General features: G+C 54.1%; 2 protein-coding genes across 5 annotated transcripts; both read right to left on the minus strand.

Moving 5' to 3' along the window:
• AIFM2 (apoptosis inducing factor mitochondria associated 2) lies at positions 1 to 18063 on the minus strand. 2 transcript variants are annotated; one of them, XM_040975882.1, is made up of 9 exons: positions 17906 to 18063; positions 8174 to 8371; positions 6673 to 6788; positions 5481 to 5600; positions 4980 to 5072; positions 2166 to 2274; positions 1247 to 1399; positions 690 to 890; positions 1 to 304 (listed from the first exon to the last, which is right to left on the minus strand). In XM_040975882.1, exons 2-9 carry the CDS (start codon positions 8349 to 8351, stop codon positions 153 to 155), a joined length of 1122 nt encoding a protein of 373 aa, XP_040831816.1. In that variant the 5' UTR covers positions 8352 to 8371; positions 17906 to 18063; the 3' UTR covers positions 1 to 152. The 2 variants fall into 2 exon arrangements, with proteins under 2 accessions (XP_040831816.1, XP_040831817.1); XM_040975883.1 differs by lacking the exon at positions 17906 to 18063 and adding an exon at positions 17698 to 17861.
• A 3496-nt stretch (positions 18064 to 21559) lies between these two features.
• TYSND1 (trypsin like peroxisomal matrix peptidase 1) lies at positions 21560 to 27466 on the minus strand. Of its 3 annotated transcripts, none has more exons than XM_040975884.1 (4): positions 26217 to 27466; positions 24707 to 24837; positions 23656 to 23841; positions 21560 to 22334 (listed from the first exon to the last, which is right to left on the minus strand). In XM_040975884.1, exons 1-4 carry the CDS (start codon positions 27380 to 27382, stop codon positions 22117 to 22119), a joined length of 1701 nt encoding a protein of 566 aa, XP_040831818.1. In that variant the 5' UTR covers positions 27383 to 27466; the 3' UTR covers positions 21560 to 22116. The 3 variants fall into 3 exon arrangements, with proteins under 3 accessions (XP_040831818.1, XP_040831821.1, XP_040831820.1); XM_040975886.1 differs by having other exon boundaries at positions 22131 to 22334; positions 23656 to 23800; XM_040975887.1 differs by lacking the exon at positions 23656 to 23841.
• Positions 27467 to 27712: the final 246 nt, after the last annotated feature.

Genomic DNA, 27712 nt, shown 5'->3' on the forward strand with positions numbered 1-27712 from the left:
TCCAGGCAGAATCTCAGCTTTTTAATCACGCACTCTCTCATTTTTGCTTTGACATAGCAGTGCTTCCGATCAGTACATCACTGGCCGGTCTTAACTCCAGGGCCCTTGGCCAGCCACCCTCAGTTAGATGGTCTTTTTACCCAGCTCCTCCGTCAGGGTGGGGACTGCTTCATGGTTTTCCAACTGGTGGACACGAACAGGTCCCGGCTCTTGGCGAGCCGGACCATGAGCCGACCCACATAGAAGCCACTGATCTGGCCCACGCCGTCATTTCTTCCCATGGACAGGAGGAACGTCAGCGCCCCTGTGGAACAGACGCAAGCATGCACATGAACACACACACACACACACACACACTCCTCTTGGGACCCCCTGCATCCCATATCAAAGTCCCTGGGACAGAATCCGCGTCCACTTCTGAGCCAAGGTCCTGCTGCTACACACCCGGGAGGCGACAGGTAAACAGCTCAAATACTTGGGCCCCTGCCCCCCACAGCCACACCCCAGGGGAAACACATTTGGAATATCAGGCTTTGGCCTGGCCCAGCCCCAGCTGTTGTGAACATCTGGGGAACAAAACAGGTAGGTGGAGCAAAGCAGCCCATCTCTCTCCCTCTCTTTCAAATCAAATGAAAATAAATGAGAGGTTTAAAAACATAACTGCAAGGCACAGGAAGTGCCCTCCTTACCTGGCTTGTAGGTCTTGAGGGGTCTCTGCTTGATGGAGTTGACAATGTTGGCCACGGCGACATTGGCGTGGAGGCCGGCATGGTAGGCCATCTTGGGCTCCTTCACGTCGGCACAGTCGCCGATGGCATAGACATTGCTGCAGCCCTCCACCTGCAGGTGCTCATTCACTCTCAGGGCGCCGTTGCTGGCCAGTCTGTTCTCTGCCGGGCCACACCACACAGGACACCAGGCTCAACACCACAGAAGCCAGTTGGGACCCGCCTTGGGGGCAGTCAAGTTACCCCCAAAACCAGCCAGAAACCAGCCCCAGGGTTAGTCAAATCACCTTCCAGAGGCACACGCTCAAGAGGCAACCCTCTGAGCTAGCAGGTGGCACAGAGGTTAAGATGCCACTTATGGGGTGGGCACTGTGGCACAGCAGGTTAAGCCGTAGCTTTGGGATGCCTGCATCCCATACATATCAGGGGACTGGCTTGAATACCGCTCCTCTGCTTTGATTTCAGCCTCCCACTTATGTACTCTCTACCTGGAGAAGTGGGCCAGGCCACCTGCTTACCCAAGGCACTGTGGTAGGCAGAGCTGTTGATCTTGATGCCGTTGCAGAGAATGACCAGGTTGGTAGCTACCTCCGTGCCCTTGTCCGTCTGCACCTTGATGTACTCCCGGTACTCGTTGAGCGGCAGCTCCTCCAGGTTGCTCACACGCTCCCCTGTGGAGGGATTCCATGACAAGAAGGTCAACAGAGGGCGGGAACTTCATCAACGCTGGAGCCCATGCCACACCTAGACTGCTATGGTCCAACAAGGCCATTACTCCACCCTATCTTCCCACAGTGGCTCCCACAGTCCACTCTGCTGCACCAGGAATCATCTATCTGACTTCCAGCTCCTGGTACCCCACGGGAGGAGAGTGTGGTTGAGCTTCCAGAAGTTCTGAACAAAGCTGTTCAAGGCAGCTCTCAGAGGATCAGGAACCTTGTGTCCCCCCCGACACACGCACACCCCCAGAACAAGGCCCTAAGTGCCCCCAGAGAGGCAAAGGCAGAGGAAGGCTCTGTGGCCCAGCGGGACACCCACATCTAAGTTCTGCTTCAGAGTCCCAGCTGCTCCACTCCCCATCCATCTTTCTGCTCACAGGAGGTAATGGAGGAGGGCTCAAACCCCTGGGTCCCCACCACCCACACGGGAGACCCAGGTTCAATTCTGGGCTCTTGGCTTCAGTCTGGCCACAGTCCTGGCTGGTATAGGAATTTAGAAAGTAAACCAGCAGGTGGATGATCTTTCTCTCTCTCTGCCATGCAAATAAAATGAGGCAAAATTTTAACATGTACACACCAGCCAGGACATTGCTCAAGACCCTTTGGGGTGTCTGGGGTCCCCACGCTGAGACAGAGCAGGACCTGGCTAGCCAGAGGCAGGTTCCTGGCTCAGCCTCGTCTCTGGCCAGGTAGGTAGGGGCAGGTGGGCTTCACATACCCAGCAGCAGCTGCACGCCCTTCCGCAGGAGGATCTCCTTCACTTCCTGCCGCACACAGGGCAGGAGCTCCTTGTCAGCCAGGGGTACTTGGGAGTGGATGAGAGTGACCTGGTGACAAACACAGCCCCTGAGCCGCATAAACACAGTGACCCAGCCAGCAGCTCACACGCATGCGTGTTAACACAGCCTCCCCCAAGCCGAGCCACCAGCTCACACACAAGAAAACACAGCCCCTGAGCCACTCGCTCACACACCATAAAAAGCCCCTGAGCCGGCAGTTCACGCATGCGCCTGCCTCTGCCCAGAGGCCCTGGAGAAATCATACATCCAATGCCAGAATGAAAAGGTGGTGAACTGGGCTTGAGCACACACCTCTGAGCCTCAGGCTCCTTCTGTAATACCCTATAGCCCCTGTGCCCAGAAACCACCCCTCACTTGGGGTTATTTCCAAGCACCCTTTGGCAGCTATAATTATCCTCCAGCACATAAGCCAACCCCAACTCTAAGGATCTAAAATTAGCACTCCTGGGCATGTCTAGCTACTTCTGGGTCAGCCCCAGGAGTCAGCCAGCAGTGTGCTTGGCGCCTAGGCTTTGAAATTACATGGCCTGAGTTAAATTCTTGGCCATTCAAATATCTCTCCAAGACTCACAGACATGGGCACAGGAGCCCCACCCCCAGGGACTCATGATGATGACCAAGAAACTGCACAAAGCAATGATTCAGCACCCTTAGTCCTTTGTAAAGGGTAGGTGCTAGTTCCTACCATTTGGACAAACATACAGGTATTGGGGCGTAGTGAGACACTGGCATCCTGTATGGATACCAGTTTGAGTTCAGGCTGCTTCACTTCCCATCCAGGTCCCTACTTACATACCTGGGAAAGCAAAGAAGGCCTAATGCCTTGGGCCCTGCCTTCCATTTAGGAGATCTGGATGGGGCTCCAGGCTCCTGGATTCGGCCTGGCCCAGCCCTGGCTGCTGTGAGCATTTGGGAAGTGAACCTGCATGTGGAAGATCTGACTCTGTCTCTGCCTCTCTTTCTGTCCCTCTTTCAAATAAATAAACCTTTTTTAAAGATTCATTTTTTATGAAAAGATTTATTTTTTATTATTTTTACTGGAAAGGCAGATTTACAGAGAGGAGAAGAGACAAAGAGGAATATCTTCCATCCAATGATTCACTCCCCAAGTGACCACAACGGCTGGAGCCAAGCCAATCCGAAGCCAGGAGCCAGGAATTCCTCCAGGTCCCACGTGGGTGCAGGGTCCCAAGGTTTTGGGCCATCCTCAACTGCTTTCCCAGGCCACAAGCAGGGAGCTGGATGGGAAGTGGGGCTGCTGGGATTAGAACCAGCGACCATATAGGATCCTGGCACATGCAAGGAGAGGACTTCAACCATTACGCTCTCACGCCGGGCCCCATTTTTAATCTTTATTGAAAAGTCAGATATACAGACAGGAAGAGAGACAGAGAGGAAGATCTTCCGTCCAATGGTTCACTCCCCAAGCGGCCACAACAGCCGGGGCTGAACCCATCCAAAGCCAGGAGCCAGGAGCCTCTTCCAGATCTCTCACATGGGTGCAGGGTCCCAAGGCTTTGGGACATCCTCAACTGCTTTCCCAGGCCACAAGCAGGGAGCTGAATAGGAAGCAGGGTCACCAGGATTAGGATCGGTGCCCATATGGGATCCCAGTGCACGTGAGGCAAGGATTTTAGTCACTAGGCTATCATGCTGGGCTCTCAAATAAATAAATCTTGAAAACAATACATTAAAGAAGCCAGCCATGGTCAGTGAATTGTTTTCCTAGGTTCCACAACTACTTCTGGAAAGTTATGAAACCCAAAGTTTCTTCCAGCTTACAACCAAGGCATATGGAAGCTGTAGATGATCGGGGGACCTGCAATTTGTACCTGGAGTCTGAAGAGCAGGCAGTCTGATGGGCCTGAGCCTTTCCTCACCTGCAGGGTCTCTGCTAGCTCCAGCTAACATAGAAGAGGACTAAACAGCAGGGGAAACCCCACACAGCTCAATACAGACATGCTGAGGCTAAGAGAAAACCACTGGCTTTTCCCTATGTCAGCCTCATAAATCAAAACAAATATACTCTGCTATCAATCACTCATTGTAATTTCTAGCAATTTGTCAGGGAACAACTGTATCATTCAATTAGCCTGCATTGATTTTCCTTTCAAAACCAACCTGGTTTTCCCAGGAGAAGGGAAGAACCCTCCACAGGCTCCGTGAAGTTTTCACAAGCTGATCTGGCATCAGCCACGACTGCGTGGAGCACCTGTGGTTTCCACTGCCTCTTGGTCCCAGCCAAGCCCCTACAGACAGTAGGCCAGGGTTTTCTTGACAGTGTGCTAGACAGAAGCTCCTCTCTCTCATTTGGGAGAAAGGGACAAGGTAGGCTGAAGTCACTGTCCCATGAGCATTCATTCCCCAGCATGAACAGTCAGGCTGCTCCTCCTCCACGGGTGTGGACCACCACTTGGTGCAAGCTGGGCCATCAAGTTTGTATCACAAAGGACTCAAGCTGGGTATCTTGTGGTCTCCCCTGAGCTGGGTGCTCCTGGTTGGCTGGACAAAGGGCAGGACTCCGCTTGAATGAGGACACACCCAGGGCAGCTCAGGAAGCTCAAATATGTGAACCCTGGTTCCCGAGCTATGCTTCCTCCCTCCCCTGCCCTAGTGCACTTTGGCACCAGATAGGAGGTAGACACTCCTGGTTTATAGGAGAGAAGCTCCTGCCTCCTGGGCCTGTGCAAATTCTTGCTGTTCCTTAAAGAAGGCCCAGTTGACTGCCCCACCTCTTTGTCCGGATACTCTGTCTTAATCTCTGCTGCCATCTCTACTCCAGCGGAGCCTCCTCCCACCACCACGATGAACTGTGAGCGTTGGACCTGGGAAAAGAGAAAATACAGACTTGTCTGCCCTTGACCTTGGCTTCGGCCTGGCGTTTTCCAAGGTAAGACCCCCAGTGCACCTCCTTCTGCCCACTCACAGGATTGCCATGAAGGTTGACTGAGATCAGGAGCCCTGACTGTACCATAACATACAAACTCCAGGCATAGAGGAGGACACGTGAGCAAGAAAAGCCCAAGAGAGCTGTGCTGGGGATAGACCAAGTGGGCCAGGAGCAGGCCAGAGGTGCTCCCGTCCAGGCCTGTCTCGAGATGTGTCCTCTTAGCTCTGGTTGTCAGCAGCTCTCCCTGCTGCAGTCCCAGCTGTCCCTTCCCCACCAGGGTTACTCACTGGAATGTATGTCCCCCAAACCCACTACTGCCCCATACCTGGTCACAGCAGCTCACCTGCCTCACCATGTCCTCGTAGGCCTGGATGGCAGCTTGCTGGCAGGAAACCTCATTAAACTTGCCCGGAAAGGGTCCAGTGCTGCCCGTGGCCAGGATGAGATGTGAGAAGGGCAGAGCCTGTGAACAAGAAAATAAAAGTGGGGGCTGGGATAGGACTTCACTTCCACATCCATCACTTGGCCCCCGCCTGCCAAGAGGCACCCTGGAACAAAATCACCAAGCCAGTTAAAGGCAAGAGATGGTGCCAGAACCCAGAAGACACCTAAGGAAGCAGACTGCACCTCCTGCCTTGAGGAGAAGGTACTAGGCCCAGGAGGGTCAAGAGGAACAGGAAATTCTTGGGGTTGGGGATCAACAGGACTGGATCTTCCACTGTAGAGTAAGGGGTCAATTTCCTGGGTGTGGTTAAAGGATCCATTCTCCTGCCTTCTGGCAAAGACAGAAAAGCACATCTTATCTATAGCCTCCATGTATCAAGGGACATACACACACAGCTGTTCAGGCCTACACCCCCATACCCCAGTTGAAGCCCCAGGAAGGTCTCATGGGGCTTTACAGGATGCTGGTGCATGCAGCAGGACATGGGACACTCAGCAACCATCCAATCGGGAGACTCCCTGACCCCAGAATGAAATCAGGGAGGACTGACAGAATCTAAGCCATCTGCTCACTGAGGGTGGGGACCACGTCTCCCTTCTCCTCTCCCACTCGGATTCCTGAGCCGGGAGCAACTCAACTCCATGTGGGGGCTGATGGAACTCAAGTCCCAGTAGGTAAGTGCCAGGCACCTGCAGGGCAAGACATACCTGTGACCCAGAGACTCCCCAACCCAGGGGAGGTGGAACCATGTGCCCAGCCTTGGTACAGTGAAGAACATCCCATAAGCTGACCAGGCATGGGTCTCATCAGCCAGGATCTCTGGGCTGAATAGCCTGTGCTCACAGCCTGGCTGAGGGTCTCAGTAGCTGGGGTATTGGGGGATTCCTAGACAAGCCCCTCTGCAAATGAGGTCAGATCCATGTGTAGGTTCACTATGGCGTTGGCACACAGCACAGATGGCAGAAATATCTGCCCCTGGATTCTTGCTGCTCCATGGTCAAGCCTTTGTCTCTGAAGAATATGGAGGCTTGTGGGTCACAGGCAGCTTCCCCTTGAGCTCTGTGGGTCCACCCGGGTTCTGCAGACTCACCTCGCCGCCCTGCAGCAGCACTGTCTGATTCTTCAGGTCTATCCCGACCACCCGGCCCTGCCGGAAGTTGTCCTTGAAGGTCACCGAGTAGGAAATGAATGTCTTTTTGGCAAATCCTGGAGAACAGACACAGAAGAGGGTACTGCGTGGAGCTGAGCCTCTGCTGAGCTGCACTCCAACACAGGAGCTCTCAGCCACACAGACGGACCAGCAGGATGCCCGATTACCCACTGAAATGCCAATCTGAGCTTCAGGACCTCCAAGAAGCCAGACTCTTACTTCTGGGGCCTCATTACAGTAGCTTAAGAAAAGATACCTCAGGCCCAGTATAGTAGCCTAGTGGCTAAAGTCCTCACCTTGTATGTGCCAGGATCCCATATGGATACCAGTTCTAAACCCGGCTGCCCCACTTTTCTTCCTGCTCCCTGCCTGTGGTTTGGGAAAGCAGCAGAGGACAACCCAAAGCCTTGGGACCATGCACCTGCATGGGAGACCCAGAAGAAGCTCTTGGCTCCTGGCTTCGGATTGGCCCAGCTCTGGCCATTGTAGCCGCTTGGGGAGTAAAACAGTGGTCAGAAGACCTTTATATATCTCCTTCTCTCTGTATATCTGCCTTTCAAAAAAGAAAAGAAAAGAAAAATGGATGGAAGATACTGCTCTTTTTCTCTCTTTCTGCCTCCCTTCCTCTCTCTCTCCTTTCCTCTCACCCTCTAACTTTGCCTTAAAAAAAAAAAAGAAAGAATAGATTCCTTGGCGCTGGCACAATGGCTTAACGGGCTAATCCTCCACTTGTGTCAGCACTTTATATGGATGCCAGTTCATGTCTTGGCTGCTCCACTTCCCATCCAGCTCCCTGCTTGTGGCCTGGAAAGGCAATAGAGGATTGCCCAAAGCCTTGGGACCCTGCACCCACATGGGAGAACAGAGGAATCTCCTATCTTCAGATCAGCTCAGCTCTAGGTGTTGCAGCAATTTGGGGAGTGAAACAGTGGACACAAGATTTTTCCCTGTCTCTCTTTCTCTCTGTAAATCTGCCTTTTCAATAAAAATAATATTAAAAAAAAAAGAGAGAGAGACCTTGGGACTGGCACTACAGTGCAGCACATTAAGCCACCACTTATGACACCAGTACCCCATACCCAAGCACCTGTTCAAGTCCCAGCTGCTCCTCTTCCAGTCTAGCTCTGTGATAATGCTCCTGGGAAACCAGCAAAATATGGCCCACGTGTTTTGTGGCCCACCACCCAGGAGGGAGACAAAGTTGGGAGTTCCAAGTTCCTGGTTGAAGGGGGATCTGGCTTAGCCCCAGCTGTTGAGACCAAGTAGGGATTGAACCAGTATACAGATCTGTCTCTCCTTCCAAATAAATCAATCAACCTTAAAAAAATAAATAAAAGTGGCTGGCCTAGAGATTCTCAGCATATGCCTAGTGATAGCAAGGGAAACGGAGATGATACATGGGGAGGTGATAGCCTGGGAGGGTGGGTGGACAACACTTTACCACTTTCCACAGAGGCACGCAGGGCTCCCACATTGTGATGGAAGGAGTCCTTCATGTCCACCAGCAGGAAGGGCACGTTCAGCGCTTGCAGCTGGCTGGCGGCCGCGATGCCACCAAAGCCCCCACCCACGATCACCACGTGCAGGGCACCAGCATCCACCGAGACCTGGGACCCCATCTTGAACCGTCACTGCTGGCCTGGGAGAGAGCAGATCAGAGTCAGGCCAAGCAGGCCTCAGACATTCCCTGTTGACTCTCCTGGATGAGGCAATGTTGTCACTCAGCAGATCCAAAATGGCAAAATCAATTTCAGTGGAAAGAAAGGGCATCCTACTACCACCCCGCCAAGTTGATCTGATTCCTTACAGAGATAGACCCTAACGGCCCAGTTTCCTTCTTCTGGGGCAGCCAAGTTGATCAAGTCCTTCCAGAGATAGTCATCTATAATTGTCACTACTACAAATGTTAAAGAGAATGCTTCTGGGATATAAAATGGCTCCAATTGGCTAATTCTCCACCTCCAAGCACCAGGATCCCATAGGGACACCAGTTCATGTCCCAGCTGTTCCACTTCCAATTCAACTCTTTGCTTGTGGCTTGAGAAGGTAACGGAGGATGGCCCCAGCTGGCCCCAGCTGTTGAGACCAAGTAGGGATTGAACCAGTATACAGATCTATCTCTCCTTCCAAATAAATTAATCAACCTTAAAAAAATAAACAAAAGTGGCTGGCCTAGAGATTCTCAGCATATGCCTAGTGATGGTAACAGAAATGGAGATGATGCCCAGGGAGGTGATAGCCTTGGGATTCTGCACCCACATGGAAGACCTGAAGGAAGCTCCTGGTTCCAGGCTACAGATCAGCTCAGCTCTAAGGGAGCCCAAGTTGATCTGATTCCTTTCAGAAATTGTGTAAGCATCCATAATCGTCACTATTGCAGATGTTAAAGAGAATGTTTCTGGATGTGGTGCGATGGCTCAACTGGCTGATTCTCCTGCTCCAACCGCCTGGATCCCACATGGGCACTGGTTCATGCCCCAGCAGCTCTACTTCCCACCCAGCTCCCTGCTTGTGGCCTGGGAAAGCAGTCAAGGATGGCCCAAAGCCTTGGGACCTTGCACCCGTGTTGGAGACCCAGAAGCAGCTCCTGGCTCCTGGCTTCGGATGGGCTCATCTCCAGCCATTGTGGCCATTTGGGGAGTGGACCAGATGAAAGATCTTTCTGTCTTTCCTTCTCTCTGTAAATCTGTCTTGCCAATAAAAATAAATAAATCTTTTTTTAAAAGAACTCATCTGCACTTTCCTTTGACTCAATATATTTCAGATGGGGCAGGTAGCAGATGTTAACTCACCCCTTGGGGCATCCACGCCTCATAACCAAGGACCTGGCTCAAGTCCTGGCTACTCTGTGTCTGATCCAGCTTCAGTCCAACATGACCCTGGCAAAGGTTCAAGCCCTAGGGTCTTTACCTCCCATGCAGGAGACCTGAATGAGTTCTGGGCCCCCTAACTTCAGTCTGTCCCCATCTCAGCTCTTGCAAGCATTTGGAGAATGAACCAACAGGTGGATGCAAGACCTCCTTCCCTTCCTCTCCCTTTCCAAAGTAAAATGAAAAAATGTCTTATATAGTTCATCAAAGATGTTTTAGGAGAAGTAGTACACACTCAACAATAATACCCTGAGCTCCTGGTCTCTGACCCACACTATGCTGTGACTCCTGGAGTCAGACAGGTAGATATGGACCCTGCCTTTACAAAGGTCAAGTGGCATGGGAATCAGGCAGGTAAACACAAAGGAAGGCTAGGTATACCCTGGGGGAACTTTCAGTAAAGGGCACCTTCAACAGGGCAGAAAAACAACCACTCAAGTACTACACTGGCCAACGCTGTGATTGGATTCTACTGGGTTGCCAGCTCACCAACATGAACCCCAGGACGTAGGTCAGTCAGCAGGCTAAGAAAAGAGGACATAGCCATGACCTGAATGTGTCTCCTCAAAAGGCAACATTAGGGCCAGCGGCATGATGCAGCCGGTTAAGCTGCTGCTTGGGATACAAGCATCCCATAGTGGAGTAAGTGAAGGCTATTCCACTTCCCATCCAGCTCCCAGATAATGAGCCTGAAAAGGCAGCAGAAAACCGTACTGCTGCTATACACATGGAAGACCAGCATGGAGTTCTGGCTCCCAGCTTCAGCCTGGCCCAAACCTGGCAGTTGCTGCTAGTTGGGGATGAAAGAGCTCTCTTTCCCTCTCTGTTACTCTGTCTTTCAAATAAATATGTCTTACAAAAGAAAAAGAAGACATAAGCCTCCCACCCCCACCCCCGATCGAACCGCAATGTCAGGAGGGTGGGGCCTGACAGGAGTGTGCGTCTGGAAAGGGTCAATGGAAAGAGCTCATTTGTCACTTGTTCGCTCTGGCTCTCTATGCCTCCTGCCATAGCACAGGCAGCAGGACAGCCTTGCCAGGTGCCAGCCCCATCATCTCACCTCCAGAAGCAGCAGTAGCCACACTGCATTCCAGTTCCCTCTGAATTACCCAGTTTCTCACAGCAGCACACAACAAGTGGTGACAAAGGTATTGCCCATAGAGTGGGGCAGTCACTCCCCTACAGCATTCCTGGCACAAGACAACTGTGGCAAGGCCAGGGCAAAATGAGCCAGGTATGAGCCAGGATCTTCCTGGCCAGGGGAGCACTCATCTAAAGAGAAGAGAGGAGGAGGGTTAGAATCAAGATGGCAGAATAGGGTAAGGACACAATTAAATGGACAGAGAAACATTTAATCAGGATGAAGCAGAGAGGACACATTCCAGGAAATAGGAGAGGACAGAACAACAGCAGAGGTGTACCTGGAGACTGACAGACACAGGAAAGCAGGGGACACAATGGTATGGTGTTGCAATGGCTGATACTCCAGCAGCATTCAGCTAACGGTGATCTGAACTCCACCAACAGCCAGAACTCTACCAGCAACTAGTTGGGAATGCACTTTCACTGGGAGCTTGAGAGGTGAACCCAGACAAAGAACTGTCCATCCTGCTGGCCCATTTGATTTGACCAGGAGCAGAGATAGAGCAGCAGATCCCAGATGGGTAGTGCAAGAACAGGGTGGATTTCATAGCCCAGTCAGCCCCTGGAGCCAAACTGGGTGCCATTTTGCATAAGGAGGCAAAGGCAAGGGAAAGGACTGAGCATAAACTGAGCTGGGAGTGAACTCATTTCAGACTCAGTGTACTGCAGCAATGTGGCATTCTATAGGTTCCACCCGGGGCAGGTCTGGGTAGCCCTCAGACCTGATGACCAGCAGATCAAGAACTCAAGTAGTGGTATGTTAGGTATTTTGTACACTGTGGCAAAAGTTTTAGGACTGCAGGGGACAACAGTGAACTGCGCATGTGCTGAGCTCGCAAGAACTCACTGAGTTCAGTGGATTGCACTGGACCCACAAGAAAATAATACCAACTGTGGCAATTGTATGGGTCAAAACAGGTCCGTGTGGCACCTAGACCTAACATCCAACAGGTTCTGGCAAGATCAGCGCCACCAACAACCTAGCTATATGGGACACCTGGTGTCTTCCTAATCCTGGGACCTGCTCTAACTGGAAGTGGGAGAAAGGTTGCAGAGACAACGATGAAGCCTCAGCACGGTATCACAGGAGGTGGAAATTGGTTAGCCAGGAGGTGGGACTACAGAGTTCTTTGTGGAAATCTAACACAAGAACCCAGAACTGGAACTTGCTGGAAGGAGTGGCACAATTGGCTGCAAGCAAAAAGTTGTGTACCAATTCCAATAAGTAAAATCAAACTACAGACCTGTGGGTGACACAGCTTAGAAACCTGCCCCAAGGAGAAGACTGCTAACCAGAAGTACAATGACCAAGAGCAAAAGAAGAGACAAAGGCACAATGAATATTACTGAAAATTTCCCTGCAAAGGAGCAAAACCCTATGCCAACCTCAGAGTTAACTGAGGAAGACATCAAGAAAATGGGGGACACAGAATTCAGAAAACTCATTTTAAGACTTCTGATCAACAATGAGGAGCACATACAAAAGTTCAAAGAATTTAAAGAATATTTTACACAAGCAATAGCAGCAATAAAGCAAATCAAAGCTGATATATCAGAAATTAAGAACACAGTAGAGCTAATTAGAAGTACAGTGGAGAGTCTCCAAAATAGAATGAAGCAAGCAGAAGAAAGAATCTCAGAATTGGAAGGTATTTCCTGTCATCAGGGGGAAGCAAACAAAAAGCTGGAAGCAGAGCTGGATCAGGCCAAAAAAAGTATTCAAGAATTGAAAGACACTATTAAGAGGCCTAACATAAGAGTTATGCGAGTCCCAGAAGGTACAGAAAGAGAAACTGGCTTTACAAATATATTTAATGAAATAATAAAGGAAAATTTCCCAAATTTTAGAGAAAGAATTAGGAAACAAGATCCAGGAGGGGCACAGAACTCCCAACAGGCCTGATCAAAAGTGATCTTCACCAAGACACATGATCATCAAGCTCTCTTCAATTGAACATAAAGAGAGGGGGAGGGTTGAGTCCGGATGGCTCACACAGAACAAAGAAAACAAACCTTGGTTAAGTTTCTCAGGGCCCAAAAGTGGAGCATCCTTGGCCAGGAAGCCAAGAGTTGAGGCAATCTGAGGCAGGGTCAATACTGGGCTGGGTCAGGAGGAGAGGAAAGAGGAAGAGGAAAGTATCCAAGTTTCCCAAGTTCTGCCTGCCAGCCTGGGAGGATGGCAGACCACGGTCCTCATGTGTCTACCCCCATCATGGAAGGCAAGCCTGGGGCTGCAGTCAGGGGTCTTCGGTCCAGCCTAGTTGGACCTCAGGGAGGGTCCCATCTGGTGGGAGAACCCCTCTACCTTCTACCCAAAGAACTATCTAGACTGTGGCTGAGATTGAGAGCAGTGGAGGGCATGCCACCTCCCACTGGCTGTTACTGGCCCCGAGGGGAAGCAGAAAGAAACTAGGCTGCCAGCGAGGTGCCAAAGAAAGGAGCAGAGAACATAGCACATGGGCCCCCAGCCACAGAGGGGTCCAGCGGAAATTGAAAGGTTAGGTGGGTTCCTGGGTCAGCCCTGATGGCCACACAGCAAGCTGCTCAACAACCTGCCTGATGGGAAGCATTCCCAGCTGTTTGTGAGCCTCTGGCCAGCTCTGCAGGCAGTGGGAAGGCCACGAGCCACAGCTCAGTCTACATGGATCTCAGTCCTTTCCCTCTCTGGCCTCAAGTTACCCCCTGGCATGGGGGCCTCCAAGGCCTGGCCAACTCTGATCCCTTGTCACTGTAGATACAGGCTTCCCACTCCAAGACAGGGGAAGAGCCCTGGACCTTTTCTCCCTTACCTCTTAGCAAGGCAGTCTCTGGTTAGAACTCTAGGCACCAGCCTCCCTGGTATGCAAGTGCCCATGCCCACTGGGGCAGAAAGGCAGGGAGGGCAGCTCTGGTGCAGGGGGTTGGAGGGTCTTGGAATTGCTTCTCATTGTCCAGAAGGTCCTGAAGGCACTGAGCCGTGGACATTCCTCTCATTTCTCCGCAGAGCGCAAGGAGCCCTTGCAGGGCTGGGATCCAGGACAAGTCCCTCAGGAGGCAGTGCCACTTGCCCTGCTCCCTCACAGCTGACTCCCTGCACGCTCTCAGGCTGGACCCTGCCAGCTGGGTCAGAGGGAGACTGTGGAACCAGGAGGCTGGGTGTGGGGACCAGGAGTACCGGAGACCAGGAGCCAGGAAAGGGGTGGGGTATGGTCCACCCTACCCCCACACCCCCCACTCTGTGCTGAGCCTGGCCCTTGGCGCTAGCTACCTGCAAGGGATGAAGTCATATTTCTAACACTCAGGAACCCAGGAAGTCCTGCTCTCAGCTGACTGAGCACAGGCCTTGAGGGGTGCTACACAACTGGTAGGGCATAGGGATCAACTGTGGGTATCTTCACAGCCCTCTGTCCAGGCAAGTTCAGGGAAGCCTGGAAAAGAAAGCCAGCCAGAGACGCAGGCTCAGGTGGGAAGAGTTCAGGGCACACCGAGTGGAAAGGTGGGGCAGGTGAACACACAAAGCTTGCCCCAGGCTCTTCCAAGAAGAGCCCCATGGACAGCCTGCCAGGCAGTGAGCTGGCGCAAGTTGCTGAGCCCTTACTCCTCAGTCTGCCAGACCCTTCCACCTGCTTTCGCCAAGGGCAGACCACTGCCTCATCTAACTTCCAGTTCCCCAGGTAAATTGCTTCTCAGCAGCTCCTGGTGACAGCCCACTCTGTGGCCCCAGGGCAGAGCCAGGAAAGGACTGGCAGGGGCTCTTCTGCAATCCGCCTTCTCTCTCCTCCACTGACCTCTGACACCCTTTCATGGGGAACAGAGAGACCAGGCGCACGCCAGCCGCAGCCACCCCTTGCCTAACACTCTTACACACACCAACTGGCCTTGGCTCAGCCACTACTGTCAGTTCTTGCCCAGCTCCCAAGGACGGCCAGGGTCCCCACCTCTGCTCAGCCAGGAGCTGCCTTCCCAGAGCCTTGGTCACAGGCCTGCATTTCCCTCCACACAGCTGCTGGGGACTCTGGACCAACATGAGGATATGTTTAAACATAGTGGAAGTGCTGGGAACACAAGAGACTCCAATCTATCCAAGGAAACCGCCCAAAGACTCCAGCACAAACCTGGACCCACCCACACACCCGAGTTACATGGAGCCACTCGCACTTAAAGGGCAACTGGTGTCTCCACAGGAAAAGCCTGTCTGTGAAAAAGACAGCAGGACAAACAGACCAGGCACCACGGCCTGTGTACAGCAGCAGTCCCTGCAAGCCCATCTACATCTTCCCAGCTAAAAGCTGTACGGTTCCCTCATTCTGAAAGGTACCTTGCCCAGGGTCCAGCCCTGGCACACCTGCTATATGCTCTGATGCAGAGTGCTCATGGATGATACTTCCATTTTATTCCTTGAGCTTCTTTCTAAAGTGTTTGAATTCTTCTTCTTCCTTTTTTTTTTTTTTTTAAGCAAAAAACAAGTATGTGCCATTTTGACAGAGAGAATATGGCTTTAAAAAATGAGACAGGTTAGCCAGGCACAAGCATGTGCTGGGATACCAGATGGGCACAGGTTCATATTCTGACTGCTTTAATTCCCATCCAGCTCCCTGCTTGTGGCCTGGGAAAGCAGTAGAGAACAGTCCAAGGCCTTGGGACCCTGCACCCACATGGGAGACCTGGAAGAAGCTCCTTGCTCTTGGCTTCAGATTAGCTCATCTTCAGCTGTTGCGGCCACTTGGGAAGTGAACCAATGAACTTGATCTCTCTGTAGATCTGAATTTCCAATAAAAATAATCAAATCTTTAAAAAAAAAAAAAAAGCGGGGGGACATGCCTCTCAAAACGTAATTTTCATAAGATCCATCCTTTCAAGTAAGTTTGGCAGCTTTTTGTCTGCTCACTAGCTTGGATGTTCATTATCACAATGACCTGATTCCAGGGTATTTTTATACCCCCCAGAAGGTTCCCCAACAAGTGCTAGTCCACACTGAACAAGTGTTCAGCCCCCAGCAAGTGCTAGTCCACGTCCCAGCTTGGATTTACCTATTTTAGAGTGTATGTGAGGGGAACCTTACAGTACACGGTTCTTGCTGTCTGGCTCCTCTTACCTGGCATGCTTTCAAGGCCCATCTCAGCTGAAGCGTGTACCTGTATGTCTCTCCTTTTCATGGCTGAGTAACAAATAGTCTACTGTATGAATACACAGAGCTTCACAAATCTTATAGGACAATGCATGTTACCAAATTTTAAAAATATATACTATGAATGAGTTTCCAAACATTTTGCACACATTTTTTTGTTGATCCATTCATCAACTGGGGGATTCAGGTTGCTTCCACTTTCTGGCTAACATGAGTGACGCCTCCTGGGCACCTGTATCCATCCCAGAGTCTGCGTGCACCTGCACCTGACTGTGCACCTGTCAGGCTGCAGAGTCACTCTGGGATGAACTACTTGAGGAACTGCCAGCCTCACCCCCTGAACCCACACCAAAACCCAGGGAGGAAGCACACAGCGCTGCGGCCTAGATGCACGGGTGTCAGCTTTCAAGATGGCCCATGGGAACAGATTCCTGAGTACCTCCACCTTGGCCCCATCCCAGCACACACACTTGCTCTGTCAATCGTACTCTGACAAGGACACCCAGCCCCATGGCAGGAGGGTGGCAGGAGGATCTTGAGGAACCAAAGGCGCTCAGGAATATACTGGAAAATGAGGAAGTCACAGAGCTTTGAGCCAGCACTGTGGGGAGGTTGCACGCAGCAGTCAGAGCTGCAAAGCCACTTGGGCCGGGATGGAAGCAGCCATGTAGCTGTACATGGCGACCTCAGAGATCGCCTATGCATGTGCATGTGGCTTTCCAAGTCCTGGCCCAGCTTCAACACTGTCCTATGCACAGCTTTTGCTTCCGAGAGAGACACAGGGGACTAGAGCAGACCTTGAAACCCAGCCAACACCCCTAGTCTCCTGCGGCCTCTGTCCTTGGACATGGGGCAGGGGCAGATGCACATATTAAAAATAACCCCAAAAAGACCAGCTGCTGAAAACCATTCAAGGTCAAAGGGGCAGGGGGGCAGGTGGGAAGGGGGCATTCCTTTCATGCCCCAGGAGCATGCTCTGGGCAAATAGGCATTCATCTGCGTGCTAAACACCTCACACCAAAACCTCACCCTGCTTGGATAAAGACATTCTGTGGTCTGCTTAGCATGCCCACAGCAGAGACCCAACCAGCCCCGGAGCACCTGGGTCCTGCCCTGACAGGCGCTCAGAATCTTCCTGAAGCATGGGTGCTCCTTGGAGAACTCTCTAGGTGCTAGGACCCAAAATCCTGGGGGCTCCACAGCCTGACACGCACAATCAGAACCTGACACCTGCCTTCTGGCACAGGTGCAGAGCAAGGAAAGAGCAGGGCCTTCTCAAGTGCAGTCTGATCTCCTTCAGGATCAGCAGCTCCCAACAGACCATTCCTCTCCCTAAATCCCCAGGGTCTGAGAGGCCTCACCTTAAATCCCCAGGGTCTGAGAGAAAGGCTGGGGCACAGGGAAGGTGCTGCCAACTGAGGCCACTCCAGCCAACCCAGGCATCTCATCAGAGTTAGCCCACTACTGCGGGTCTTCATCTGGGGGAACCCAGTGCACTCCCTCGGAAAGTGCTGTCTCCCCCTGCCCTCGGACACCAGCCCAGGGCAGTGGGCAGCCCCCAGCCAGCCCCGGACCCCAGATACGCACGCCTGAGTTCTCCTGCTCCCCCCCTCCCTTCGCGGCCGCCCATTCCCTCCTGAGTGCCTCAGGCAGGCTCGGCAGGGACTTCAGAGGGGACGCGGGGAGTGGAGTGTCTCCCCTGACCGCTCCCCGATCTTCTCGCCGTCAACTTCCCGGAGATGTTTAGAGAAATTCTGAGCGACGGTACCCAGGCCCCAAAGTCACAACCGCAGGTGCCCACCTCTCCTCGGCGCCCCGACCCCGCCCGCCGCCGCGCGGCCTCACCAGCCCGTGCGCGCTCCGCACCCTCGGCGCTCCGCTCCGCCAGCCCCTTCCGGAGCGGGCCGGCCCCATCCCTGCTGGACGGGGCGTGACTCAGCTCCCAGGGCGACACCCCGGAGGGCTCTGGATTAGGGCAGGGGTGTGGAAGAGGGACTGCGCCCCACCCAGCTGCCAGCCCTGGGCCCTTTCCCTGCGGACTCGCCGGACGCACCTTGGACGCGCGCGCGAACTGCTTTGAACTCGGAAACAATTGCCCGCTCTGAAGCCATCGCGCCAGCTTCCCAGACCCGGCGGATCCGCGGGTAGACGGCTCTGCAGCTGCCCCCGGGGACGGGGAAAGGGGCCTGAGGCGCGTGTCATGGCTCGGAGCCCCAGACGCACCTACAGAACAATCCAGCACTGTGCTAAGCTCCAGGGGCGGAGAGGGTGGAGGCGGAAGAAAAACAGGAAAACGAAACAAGACCTGGCTTCTAGGAAAACACAGTCAACTCAGAGCAAAACAAACCGCTAACCAACAGTGCCCTCAGTTACCTCAGGAAGATGAGAAGCTAGCACCAGCTGGGAGGCAGCTTGGCACCTGCTGGGAGGAGAAGCTGGGTGGGGGTCAGTGTGCTCTCTAGATGTGTCTGACTCGGTCCCACGGGGCGGATTGCCTTCTGCACGCAAACTCAAGCTAATCCAGATCATGGACTGGATGCAAAAGAATTACAGCCCCGAGAGGGCATCACAAATACTGTATATGGCATCCTGCTCCGTGGCTGCTTCCTTGCTTCTGGACCCATTCTTTTCGGAATACTGCTCTTCACTTTCCAAGTTAATTTTTTAAAATCCAATACCGCTGATATACAGAATAATGTGACAAATCTCATCACAAAGACACTAATGGCTGGAGTCACAGCAGGTTGAGAGGGAAGTTGATGACCTCCCATGAGCACCCCAGTCTCAGCCCTGGTCACAGCCAGGTTTTTTGGGACCTCTGCCCTGCCACCTAATCCAGATGTGGAGGCTGAAAGAAGGATTGCAGTCGGGGAGGGGGTCTCTGCTGGTTAAGCCCCTAGGCAGAGAGAAAGCAGGGCTTTAGTGAGGGTGTAGGGAGCCTATGGGCCTGCCTGGCCTTGGCCCAGAAAGCCAGCAGGAACCACTGGCTGGATCTGAAGTCCACCCTCTCCACAACCCACAATGGGCCTTGAAATTGTCCTGGGCTTTGCTGACCTTCAAATAGCACAAGTGTGTGTGTATGTTCAAAAGATAGAGCACCACAGAGAGGCAGGGGTCAGGGGAAGAGATCTTCCAGCCCCTGGTTCACTCTCCAAATGGCTGAGTCAGGTCAAAATCAGAAGCCTAGAATTCCATCTCTATCTTCCATATGGGTGGCAGGGACCCAAATACTTAGGCCATCTTTCACTGCTTTCCCACACAAATTAGCAGGGAGTTGGATGGGAAGCAAGCTAGCCAGGACTGGAACAGGTGCTCTGGGATATAGGATGCCAATCTCACAGGTGGAAGCTTGACTTGCTACACCAGGACACCAGCCCCACAAATGGCTTTAACCTCCTTGTTCCCTCCTAGAACCCCAAGGGGAAAATTTTACCATCTTGCCTCTTGCAAGCATGAAAACTGAGGTTCCCTTAGGCAAAGGAAGCTCTGCCAAGTGCTTTGTCAAGTGGAAAAGTTTCTACAGTAGAGAGGTTGGGAAACTGGGTAAGTGCCTGGGGGGGCATGCAACAGGGAGGTAGAGAAACACTGGCGGGCCCTTGGGAAGACTTCAGGTAGGTGTAGGAGCAGAGGCCATCAGGAGGGAGGAGGTGGCTCTGCAATGGGGCCTGGCATCCAATGCCTCTGGGCAGTCAGCAGAGCCCTGGGTCCAGGAGAGCAGAGTTTCATGAGACAACTCCTCACCACCACCACCAGTACCCCCTCCCAGGCCGCTCCATCACACACAACTCCTCCCTTCTGTCCAGCAGTGCCCAGAGCTCTGGAACCCCCTCAGGGCTCACCACCTACCAGAGCTTTTTTGTCTTTTTTTTTTTTTTTAAAGATTTATTTTTATTATTTTTTATTGGAAAGGCGGATATACAGAGAGGAGATACAGAGAGGAAGATCTTCCATCCGATGATTCACTCCCCAAGTGAGCCGCAACGGGTCGATACTATGCCGATCCGAAGCCAGGAGCCTCTTCCGGGTCTCCCACGCGGGCGCAGGGTCCCAAAGCTTTGGGCCGTCCTCAACTGCTTTCCCAGGCCACAGGCAGGGAGCTGGAAGGGAAGCGGGGCTGCCGGGATTAGAACCAGCGCCCATATGGGATCCCGGGCGTGCAAGGCGAGGACTTAACCACTTGCGCCACCGCGCCGGGCCCCTCTTTTGTCTTTATATTTCCAAGTGCCAGGGGGGAATTGGGAAGCCTGGGGGTCTAGAGGCTCAAACAGTTCCACTGCATTCCAGAGAACCAGCAGGTGTGGTATCTAAGGTCACAGACTCCAAGAGGAGAAAGAGTCACTGCTGTCAGCCATCAAGTACTGAGCTAGCCTGGTATCAGCAGGTGGCTTTACTGCTGCACCTCCAGGGACTGGAGTCAGCCCAGAATCCTAGAGAAACTGAAACAGGGAGCAAAAGAGCAAGACATGTGCTCATGTCCTACAGGGAGTTGCAGCTGAGCGTGTGGGCCTGAGGGCCAGGGCACAGGTCCCTATGTCCCCTCCTCTCCCCAGGCATGTGGCTTGGGACAGTACTGCAGCTATAGAACTGTATTTTAGCAAGGGCAAGTCCTGACAGTACCAGTTCCAGGCAGTGAGCCTGTTCAAGAGGCTGCTCCCTTCTAGAGCTCTGCCTTGCTGAACATATGCCTTCCAAGTTCTCTTTCGGAGGCAACTGGGAAGGGGGATGACTGCTCAGAAGCTGCAGATAGGAGGTTCTTCTAAGCCAGGCCTAGAGGTGGTTCAAGGTCCCCAGCTCTCATTCCGTGGGCTGAGCCTCAAGGGCACACCAAGAAAATGAAACCTAGCATACAATCACACCCTGGACAAGGAGTTGTCCTCAGGGACAGGCTGACTTGGATCTGCCTTGGCCACCCAGCTATCAGGTCTCCTGGTTTCCATCCTGTACCCTCTGCCTCTGCTTTGCCCATGCCTCTGGCCCTCTACTGTAACTGCTCCCTCAGCTTTGACCAAGGCAGCCAGCTGCACTGGCAGGCCAGACTTCAGTATGGATCCTTAGCTGGCCTACATGGGGCCATCCTGCCCGTGGCTCCTTGGAAGTGAGGAGGCAGCAAGGCACAAGAAGACAAGTGGCCCAGTTGGCTCTCGGTTCTCCTGGTCATTCAGGAAATCAGACAAGGGATCACCTGACCAGGAAAGCCAGAGACAAAGAGTTTATGCAGAAAAGGGCCAGAAGGTGCTGGGTGGCCCAAAGCAAGCTACAGCTCTAAGGAGGGAAAGGCCAGCCAAGAAAGCAACTAGGGATGCAGAGTCATCACCAACACCTAGCATCTCATGGTGCTTCCTGCCACTTGTCCAGGAGGGTCTGAATATTAAGCCCACCGTTTTTAGGTCAAGCGTGGGAGCCTATGCTCCTGCTAACCCTAACATAGCCTGGAAACAAGGCCAGCCTGACAGAGCCAGACCACTGGGTACCAGAGGCAGTGCTCTCCTGTGATGCAGGGATGCGGCTAAAAAGCATCAGGGTGGGACCAAGTGCTTGCCAGAGGAATGCAAGTGTAACAGGTGTTCATGCTTCCTTTTCTCCTTCTGCCAGAGGAATGCACAAAAGGGAGGTGGAGGCGGAGACCTCACCCCAGCTTGGCTGCCCCAATTCAAATTTCTCAAAAGGAAAAAAAAAAAAAAAGCAATTCTATAGATGCATTGAATTCCTCCAACAGAATGTGTTTATTCTAAAGTCCCAACCAAGCATTCCACCCCTAGATCCCTGAGACCCAAGCTGTGGGCTTAGGAGGTGAAGGCACTGTGACAGACGGCCCAGGGCTCTGGCAGAGCAAGGGATGCTGGTCTCCGCCCTCCATGTCTCTGGTCTTCAGTGCAGAGCCTCTCTGCTGAGGTGTCTTGTGGAAGCCCGAGCCCTCGGTCTGCCCTACCTCGGAATGAGAAGCAGACGGGAACCCAGCTTCCCCGGGAAGCAGCTGTGCCAGGTGACTGGTGGCTTTCGGTGGCACAGACACAACACCAGGGCACTGCCTGCCTTGGTGGTCAGCACGTGCCTCGCAGGCCCAGGGCTTTTGTGCAGTTGGACAGGGCTCCCCTTCTGGGAACAGAGAGGTGGGGAATCAAGAAGGGAGTCCCAGTGCCTGGAAGGAATGGGCCCTTTCCCAGGTAAGGCCCTGGATCCTGAGGCTGCTGTTGCCCCAACCTCACTTCCTATGGCACAAAACGCTTTTCTCCTCAGTGGTGGGGGTGGCATGGTGACACGGCCTCAGAGTTTGCTCCGTGGGACCTCATCCAGGGGTCGCTGCAGCCTCCACACCACCCGGATTGGCTCAGTGGCATGGTCCAGCTCCTGGAAGCCGCCCAGGTCACCAGTCTCACTGTACCGCCGCAGGGCTGGCTGCAGCAGTGTGATGGGAATGCTGAAGTTGAGGTGGGGGTAGGTGGCCCCTGTGGTGTTGTCTCGGGTGTTGCTGGCGATGATACCTGTTAAGGATCAGGGAGCAGGTGGTGAGCTAGGGCCCCAGGCAGATGGAGAAAGGGAAGAAGGGCACCTCCTGGGACCTCCCAGAGCCTCAGCTCCCCTGGATGAGACACGGCTGCCTGCTGCGTACACCTGCCCCTTCCTCACTGCACTCTCTCCTTGGTGTGGGTTTCACTCATTGTGTTACCTTCCTCACCCACCAGCGGCATGAGGGGCAGGATCGGGTTTGTGCGAGCCTTCTCCCACGTACCCAGGACAGTGTCTGACACGGCAAAGTCTGTGTCGCCTGCTTAGCATATACAGCTGAAAGACCTTACAGAAGCCCTATTGGAACAGTACAGAGCTCTGTACCTCCTTTGCCTCATGTCAATAGCCTTAATCACCATAAGACTATCAGCCACATCAAGAATTTAAGCTCTGGACCAGCACGGGGGCTCCGCCTTGCAGTGGCCAGCATCCCATGAGTGCTAGTTCTAGTCCTGGCTGCTCCAGTTCTGATCCAGTTCCCTGCTCAGGGTTTGGAAAAGCAGCAAATGATGACCCAAGGCCTTTGGGACACTGCACCCATGTGGGAGACCCAGAGGAGGCTCTGGGATCCTGGTTTTGGATCAGCTCAGCTCTTGCCATTAAGGCCATTTGGAGAACAAACCAGTGAATGGAAGATCTGTCTGTCCTTGTTTCTGTAAATCTACTTTTCAAACAAAAATAAATCTTTAAAAAAGAAAAAGGAAAAAAAAAGTAACCTCTTGGGGCTGGTACAGTAGTATAACAGGCTAATCCTCTGCTTGCAGCTTTGACATCCTATATGGATATTGGTTCGTACCTCAGCTGCTCTACTTCCTGATCCAGCTCACTGCTTATGGCCTAGGAAAGAAAGCAGCAGAGGAAGGCTCAGGTCCTTGAGACCCTGCACCCACGTGGGCAACCTAGAAGAAACTTCTGGCTTCAGACAAGCTCAGTTCCAGCCACTGTGGTCATTTGGGGGGTGAACCAGAAGATGGAAGATTTGTTTCTCTTCCCTCCATAAAACCTGCCTTTCAAATAAAATATACAACTTTCTGAAGTCGCTGTATATTAGAAAATTAGTCAGCAAGTGTCCCCTGGCTGGCCCCTGACCTCCTGTCTTCACTCCTTCAGTGACTACCTGTCCAGTCTCTGTAGGCTTTTGAGTTCATAGCCCTTGACTCATCCCAGCTCACAGTGAATCTGAGGTCTGGGACGTGGGCTAATGAAGCCCAGAGCCTGAGGCCCAGTGTACACAACCCCCCACACACAGAGGTCCTTCTAGGGTGGGACAGGGAGAGGGTCGAGGAGTTAGTTTACCCAGGAGCTCCCCCGAGTGCTGGGAGAAGAGAGGCCCCCCACTGGAGCCGGCGTGCACAGCACACGTGGTCTGCAACATCACAGGCGTACCGTCCACCTGCACCACGGCTGACAGGATGCCCGAGGTCACCGAGGGCCCGCAAGCCTGGCCAAACACACCGTAGGCCACCACACTCACAGCCTCACCTGCCAGGAGGGAAAAGGAGGGGAAGGCTGGGGACTCCCTTGTCCTGCTCCCAAGTCTACCCTCTCTGCCCTCCTACTCTCTACTCAGGAACTCCCAACATCAGAGCGCCTCCACCAGGGCACGCTCCGCCAGCTCACCCAGACAGCACTGCATCTGGTCAACTGCTTCCCTCAAAGGTTGTCCCTACCTACACCAGGCTGTCACTTCTGTGTGACACAGGGCTCCTGTGGAATTAATATCCATCCTCTGCTAGGAATAATGGCGACCTTGATGAGGGTGGTGACAGGGCACTGTCTTTTTCCAGGTGCTCTGCCACTGCTGGACAGGGCTTAGGGTTGTATGCTTAACAGGCAGCACCTCAACCGGCCCTCACCGCCCCGCATCAGCCCCATCTTGCAGGAGTGGAAATGGAGGCAGGGCAGAGGAGATCTCAATGCCAATCAGAGCATCTGTATCCTCCTTCGCCATGTCACCCTGGCCCCACAAAACAGGATGTCTCGTGCTGACATGGCTGCATCGGAGCCACTAAAGCCACAAAAGGGCCGTACACCCCTCTGATCACCTAACGTGTCCACCCCCCACCCCAAGCCCAGCTCCTTGACAACCACATACTATTTTGGGCCCTAGGGGGGAAAAAAAAGGGAAAACCTTTCTCTTTTCCCCTCAATATCCTGTTACCTGCCACAGTATTCCAGCTGTCCCCAGCACCCTGGGCATGCTGGCACAAGCAGAGAGGTCCCCATCAAGTATGCCAGCCAATGCCACCCTGATGTATCAGTTGAGCAGCAGCAGGGAAGGGAGCTGGCCTCTGGCCTGCCATTGATCAGGGTGAGGTCAACCCCAGGCTGGGCCCTCTGTTGTTACCTTCATTGAAGTGCTTGGTGAGTACGGGAATGGCAACACCATCCAGGGCCTCCTCCAGGCTTACCACAGCCACATCATAGGGAGACGTCTCCTGGGTGGCAAACACCACACGTCCCCAGACGGTCACACTCCTGGGGGTGAGGGAAATAAAGAACAGGCTAGTTCTCTGAGCTTCTGGCTCTGGGGAGTGAAGGCAAGGAGAGGGACCACATCATGGGTGTGGTGTCGTAAAGGCTGAGTGTCAGGCCCAGAAACCACCAGCAAGGGCACTCTGAGCAGGACATGCAATGCTTCCTGGGATGGGAGGAGGGTCACAGATGCCTACCAATGTGCCCTGTGTCTTGCCACAAGAATGGACCCTGGTCAGCTAGGGGTTAATGCTTCCAGGATCCTATACATAAGTTACGGGGCTTACTTACTTTCAAGTAAGCCCACTTAGATTAAATGACTTGCCCAAAATGACACAGGGGTGTCCCACTACACACTGCCAGGGTACCTCCCAGCAAACCTGGTGGTTTCCCTGGGAGCAGAGGAGGAGGAAGAGCAGTGAGAAATGGAGGGGGTCAGACCTAAAAAAAAAAATCATCCATCTTCCCAACACTTTATATCTGCTCCATTGGCCAAGAACAGGACTTTCAATGCCAAGGCCAGGCCGGGTTCCACCATACTGAGTCAACCTTGGTGATTCATCAGAGGGACCCAAACAGGCCCTGAGCTGTGAGGCTGGGGATTGCCACACACCAAGATGCTGTTCTGCTGTGGGTTGGCTTGAATTAAGGACAGAACAAGAACCAGAGAAATGAGCCAAGTAAAACAAAGCTGCCATCCCATCTGGCAGGGTGCTATGCCCTGCAGCCAGGAGACAATGACTGTCGCAGCCCAGCTGCCCACCTGTCAGCCCAGGACTGCCTGAATGCAGCCCACCCTGCATTCTAGGGCTGGGGAATCTTTCTCCTGTCAAAACAGCCTTTGGCCAGCCATACATGACCATCAATTTAACAATCGGCCTGCTGTACATGTGCTCAAATGTCAGCTGTGGCTGCCCTGCCAGGGAATAAAAGTGTGCCTTATACACCTGAGGGCTGTCTGGCCCTATCTCCAGAGGAAGCTGTGCTGTGTCATTTCCATACAGAAAGGAGATCTGGCCAAAGAGGGATGCCAAGTGCCACAGGCCCAGCCTGACAATGACAAGGGTGGCACTCTGGACCCCCAGACTTCCCAGCACTTCCAGGGGTGTGTGCAGGGGGTATGTGTTTCTGTTCTAAGGACTAGTGAGGTGCAGGGCTAGGAGGTAGAGAAGGTGCCCTGAAGAAACCCTATGGGGGCTCACTGAAGCCAGGCCTGGCCACTGGGAGTGTGGCATCTTGCCCACGCTCCCTTCAGGTCATGCCAGATACCCCTCACTTCCCAAAGCTGGGGGCCCCCTACATGACTCAAAGCACAAGCTCTGGACCCCAGACTTGAGACCTGATGTGGGGTGGAGCACAGGGCAGCTTTGCAGGGGCCTTACTTGGTGGTGTCACAGCGCACCAGGACCCTGGACTCCTCCCGGGGGGCCACGTGTCGGCAGGTCAGCACAAGGTGGGGTGCCACGGCCACTCCGGAGCCCCACACGGCACCGCACTCCACCAGCACGGCGGCGGCTGCCCACGGTGGTCCCGGGCTTTGCAAGGGCAATACTCGAGGCGTGCCCAGCTCAGGTGGCAGGACAGCGGCCAGGGCAGCGTCTGCGGGGCGCAGGTGGCCAAGCGCAGTTCGTGCAGCCTGGATGAGAGGGGCAGCAGCGCAGAGCAGCGTGAGGCCCACCCATTCGCGGGCCTTCCAGCACAGCGGCGCTGCCACCAGCGCCACAAGGGTCCCCGCGGGCCCTGCTGCGAACACGCCGCCACCCTCGCTGCCCGGGAGGCAGCGTGCATCGGTGAGTAGCAGTGGACCAGCTGCATTGCTAAGCACACCGCGGCTCAACGTGTTGAGGAAGATGTCTGGGCAGAAGGCCCCGAACGGGGAGCCGCAGGCCAGCAGCGGCGCGCCTTTGGGCATCGTCCCCAGGGACGCCACGGCCATGGCAGGCCCGCGCTCCTCCACCACCTCCAGGCTGGGCTGCACGCGCAGCAACGCAAACCAGCCCAGCGCTCGCAGCTGATCCTCCTCGTCGTCTTCTGACGCCTCGTAGTCCGGCGCTACGCTCGCGAAGCGCCACTGCTCTGCCTCCTCGTCTCCGAAGAGGCGCTTGAAGTGGGCCCGAAAGTCTGGGCAGCTCAAGAGCAGCAGCAGCTCGGCGCGGCGCGGGGTCTGCATGGACCGTCCGTGGAGCCGAGCTGGCAGGCCGGGCTCCAGGCCGGCGCACTGGGGCGTGCACAGCCCCGGGCGGCCCTCGTCGAAGCGGCCGTTGGAACCCACAGCAGCCGTTGGCGCCCACTGCACTTGCAGGCGCAGATCTTCGCCACAACTGTCGCCGGGCAGGAAGACGGCTTCGGCAGCGGCCAGGGTCTCACTGCCAGCCCGAAGGAAAGGGAGGAAGATGCCCCCGTGGCACAGCACCAGGCCCGGGTTGCGGCTCAGTATCACCCCGCTGCAACTCCACGACCCCGCCTCCGGCTGCTCGGCCCGGGAGGCGCTCACCACGCATCCTGCCTGCTCGGCAGCCCTCATGGCGAGCCTCCACTGCCGCCCCATGGCCTCCGGGCCTGACACCTGCAGCTTCCCCGAGAACTAAGAAGCTAGTGAGCCAGCGAGGACTCCGACCCCGCCGGCTGGAGACCGCGCTGCGGGAACCCACGCCTCTGCAAGCGACAGGCGCACTGAGTCGGGTCTTCCTCGTCCAGCCGGATTGGCTGAACCCCAGCCGACCCGAGCCGATTGGCCGCCCTTGCGACCGACCCATTGGCTGCGGGTGCGATCCCGCCTTTCCCCGCCCTCCTGGGTTCGTCCAATCTGTGCGTCCAAGAGGGAGCAGCTGTCCTGCAGGAAGAACCCCGGGAGAATGAGGCGAGTGGCGTCACAGCG

The sequence above is a fragment of the Ochotona curzoniae genome, unplaced genomic scaffold, assembly GCF_017591425.1.
Source record: "Ochotona curzoniae isolate NIBS_2020 unplaced genomic scaffold, NIBS_Ocur_1.0 contig_2692, whole genome shotgun sequence".
Classification (NCBI taxonomy): domain Eukaryota; kingdom Metazoa; phylum Chordata; class Mammalia; order Lagomorpha; family Ochotonidae; genus Ochotona; species Ochotona curzoniae.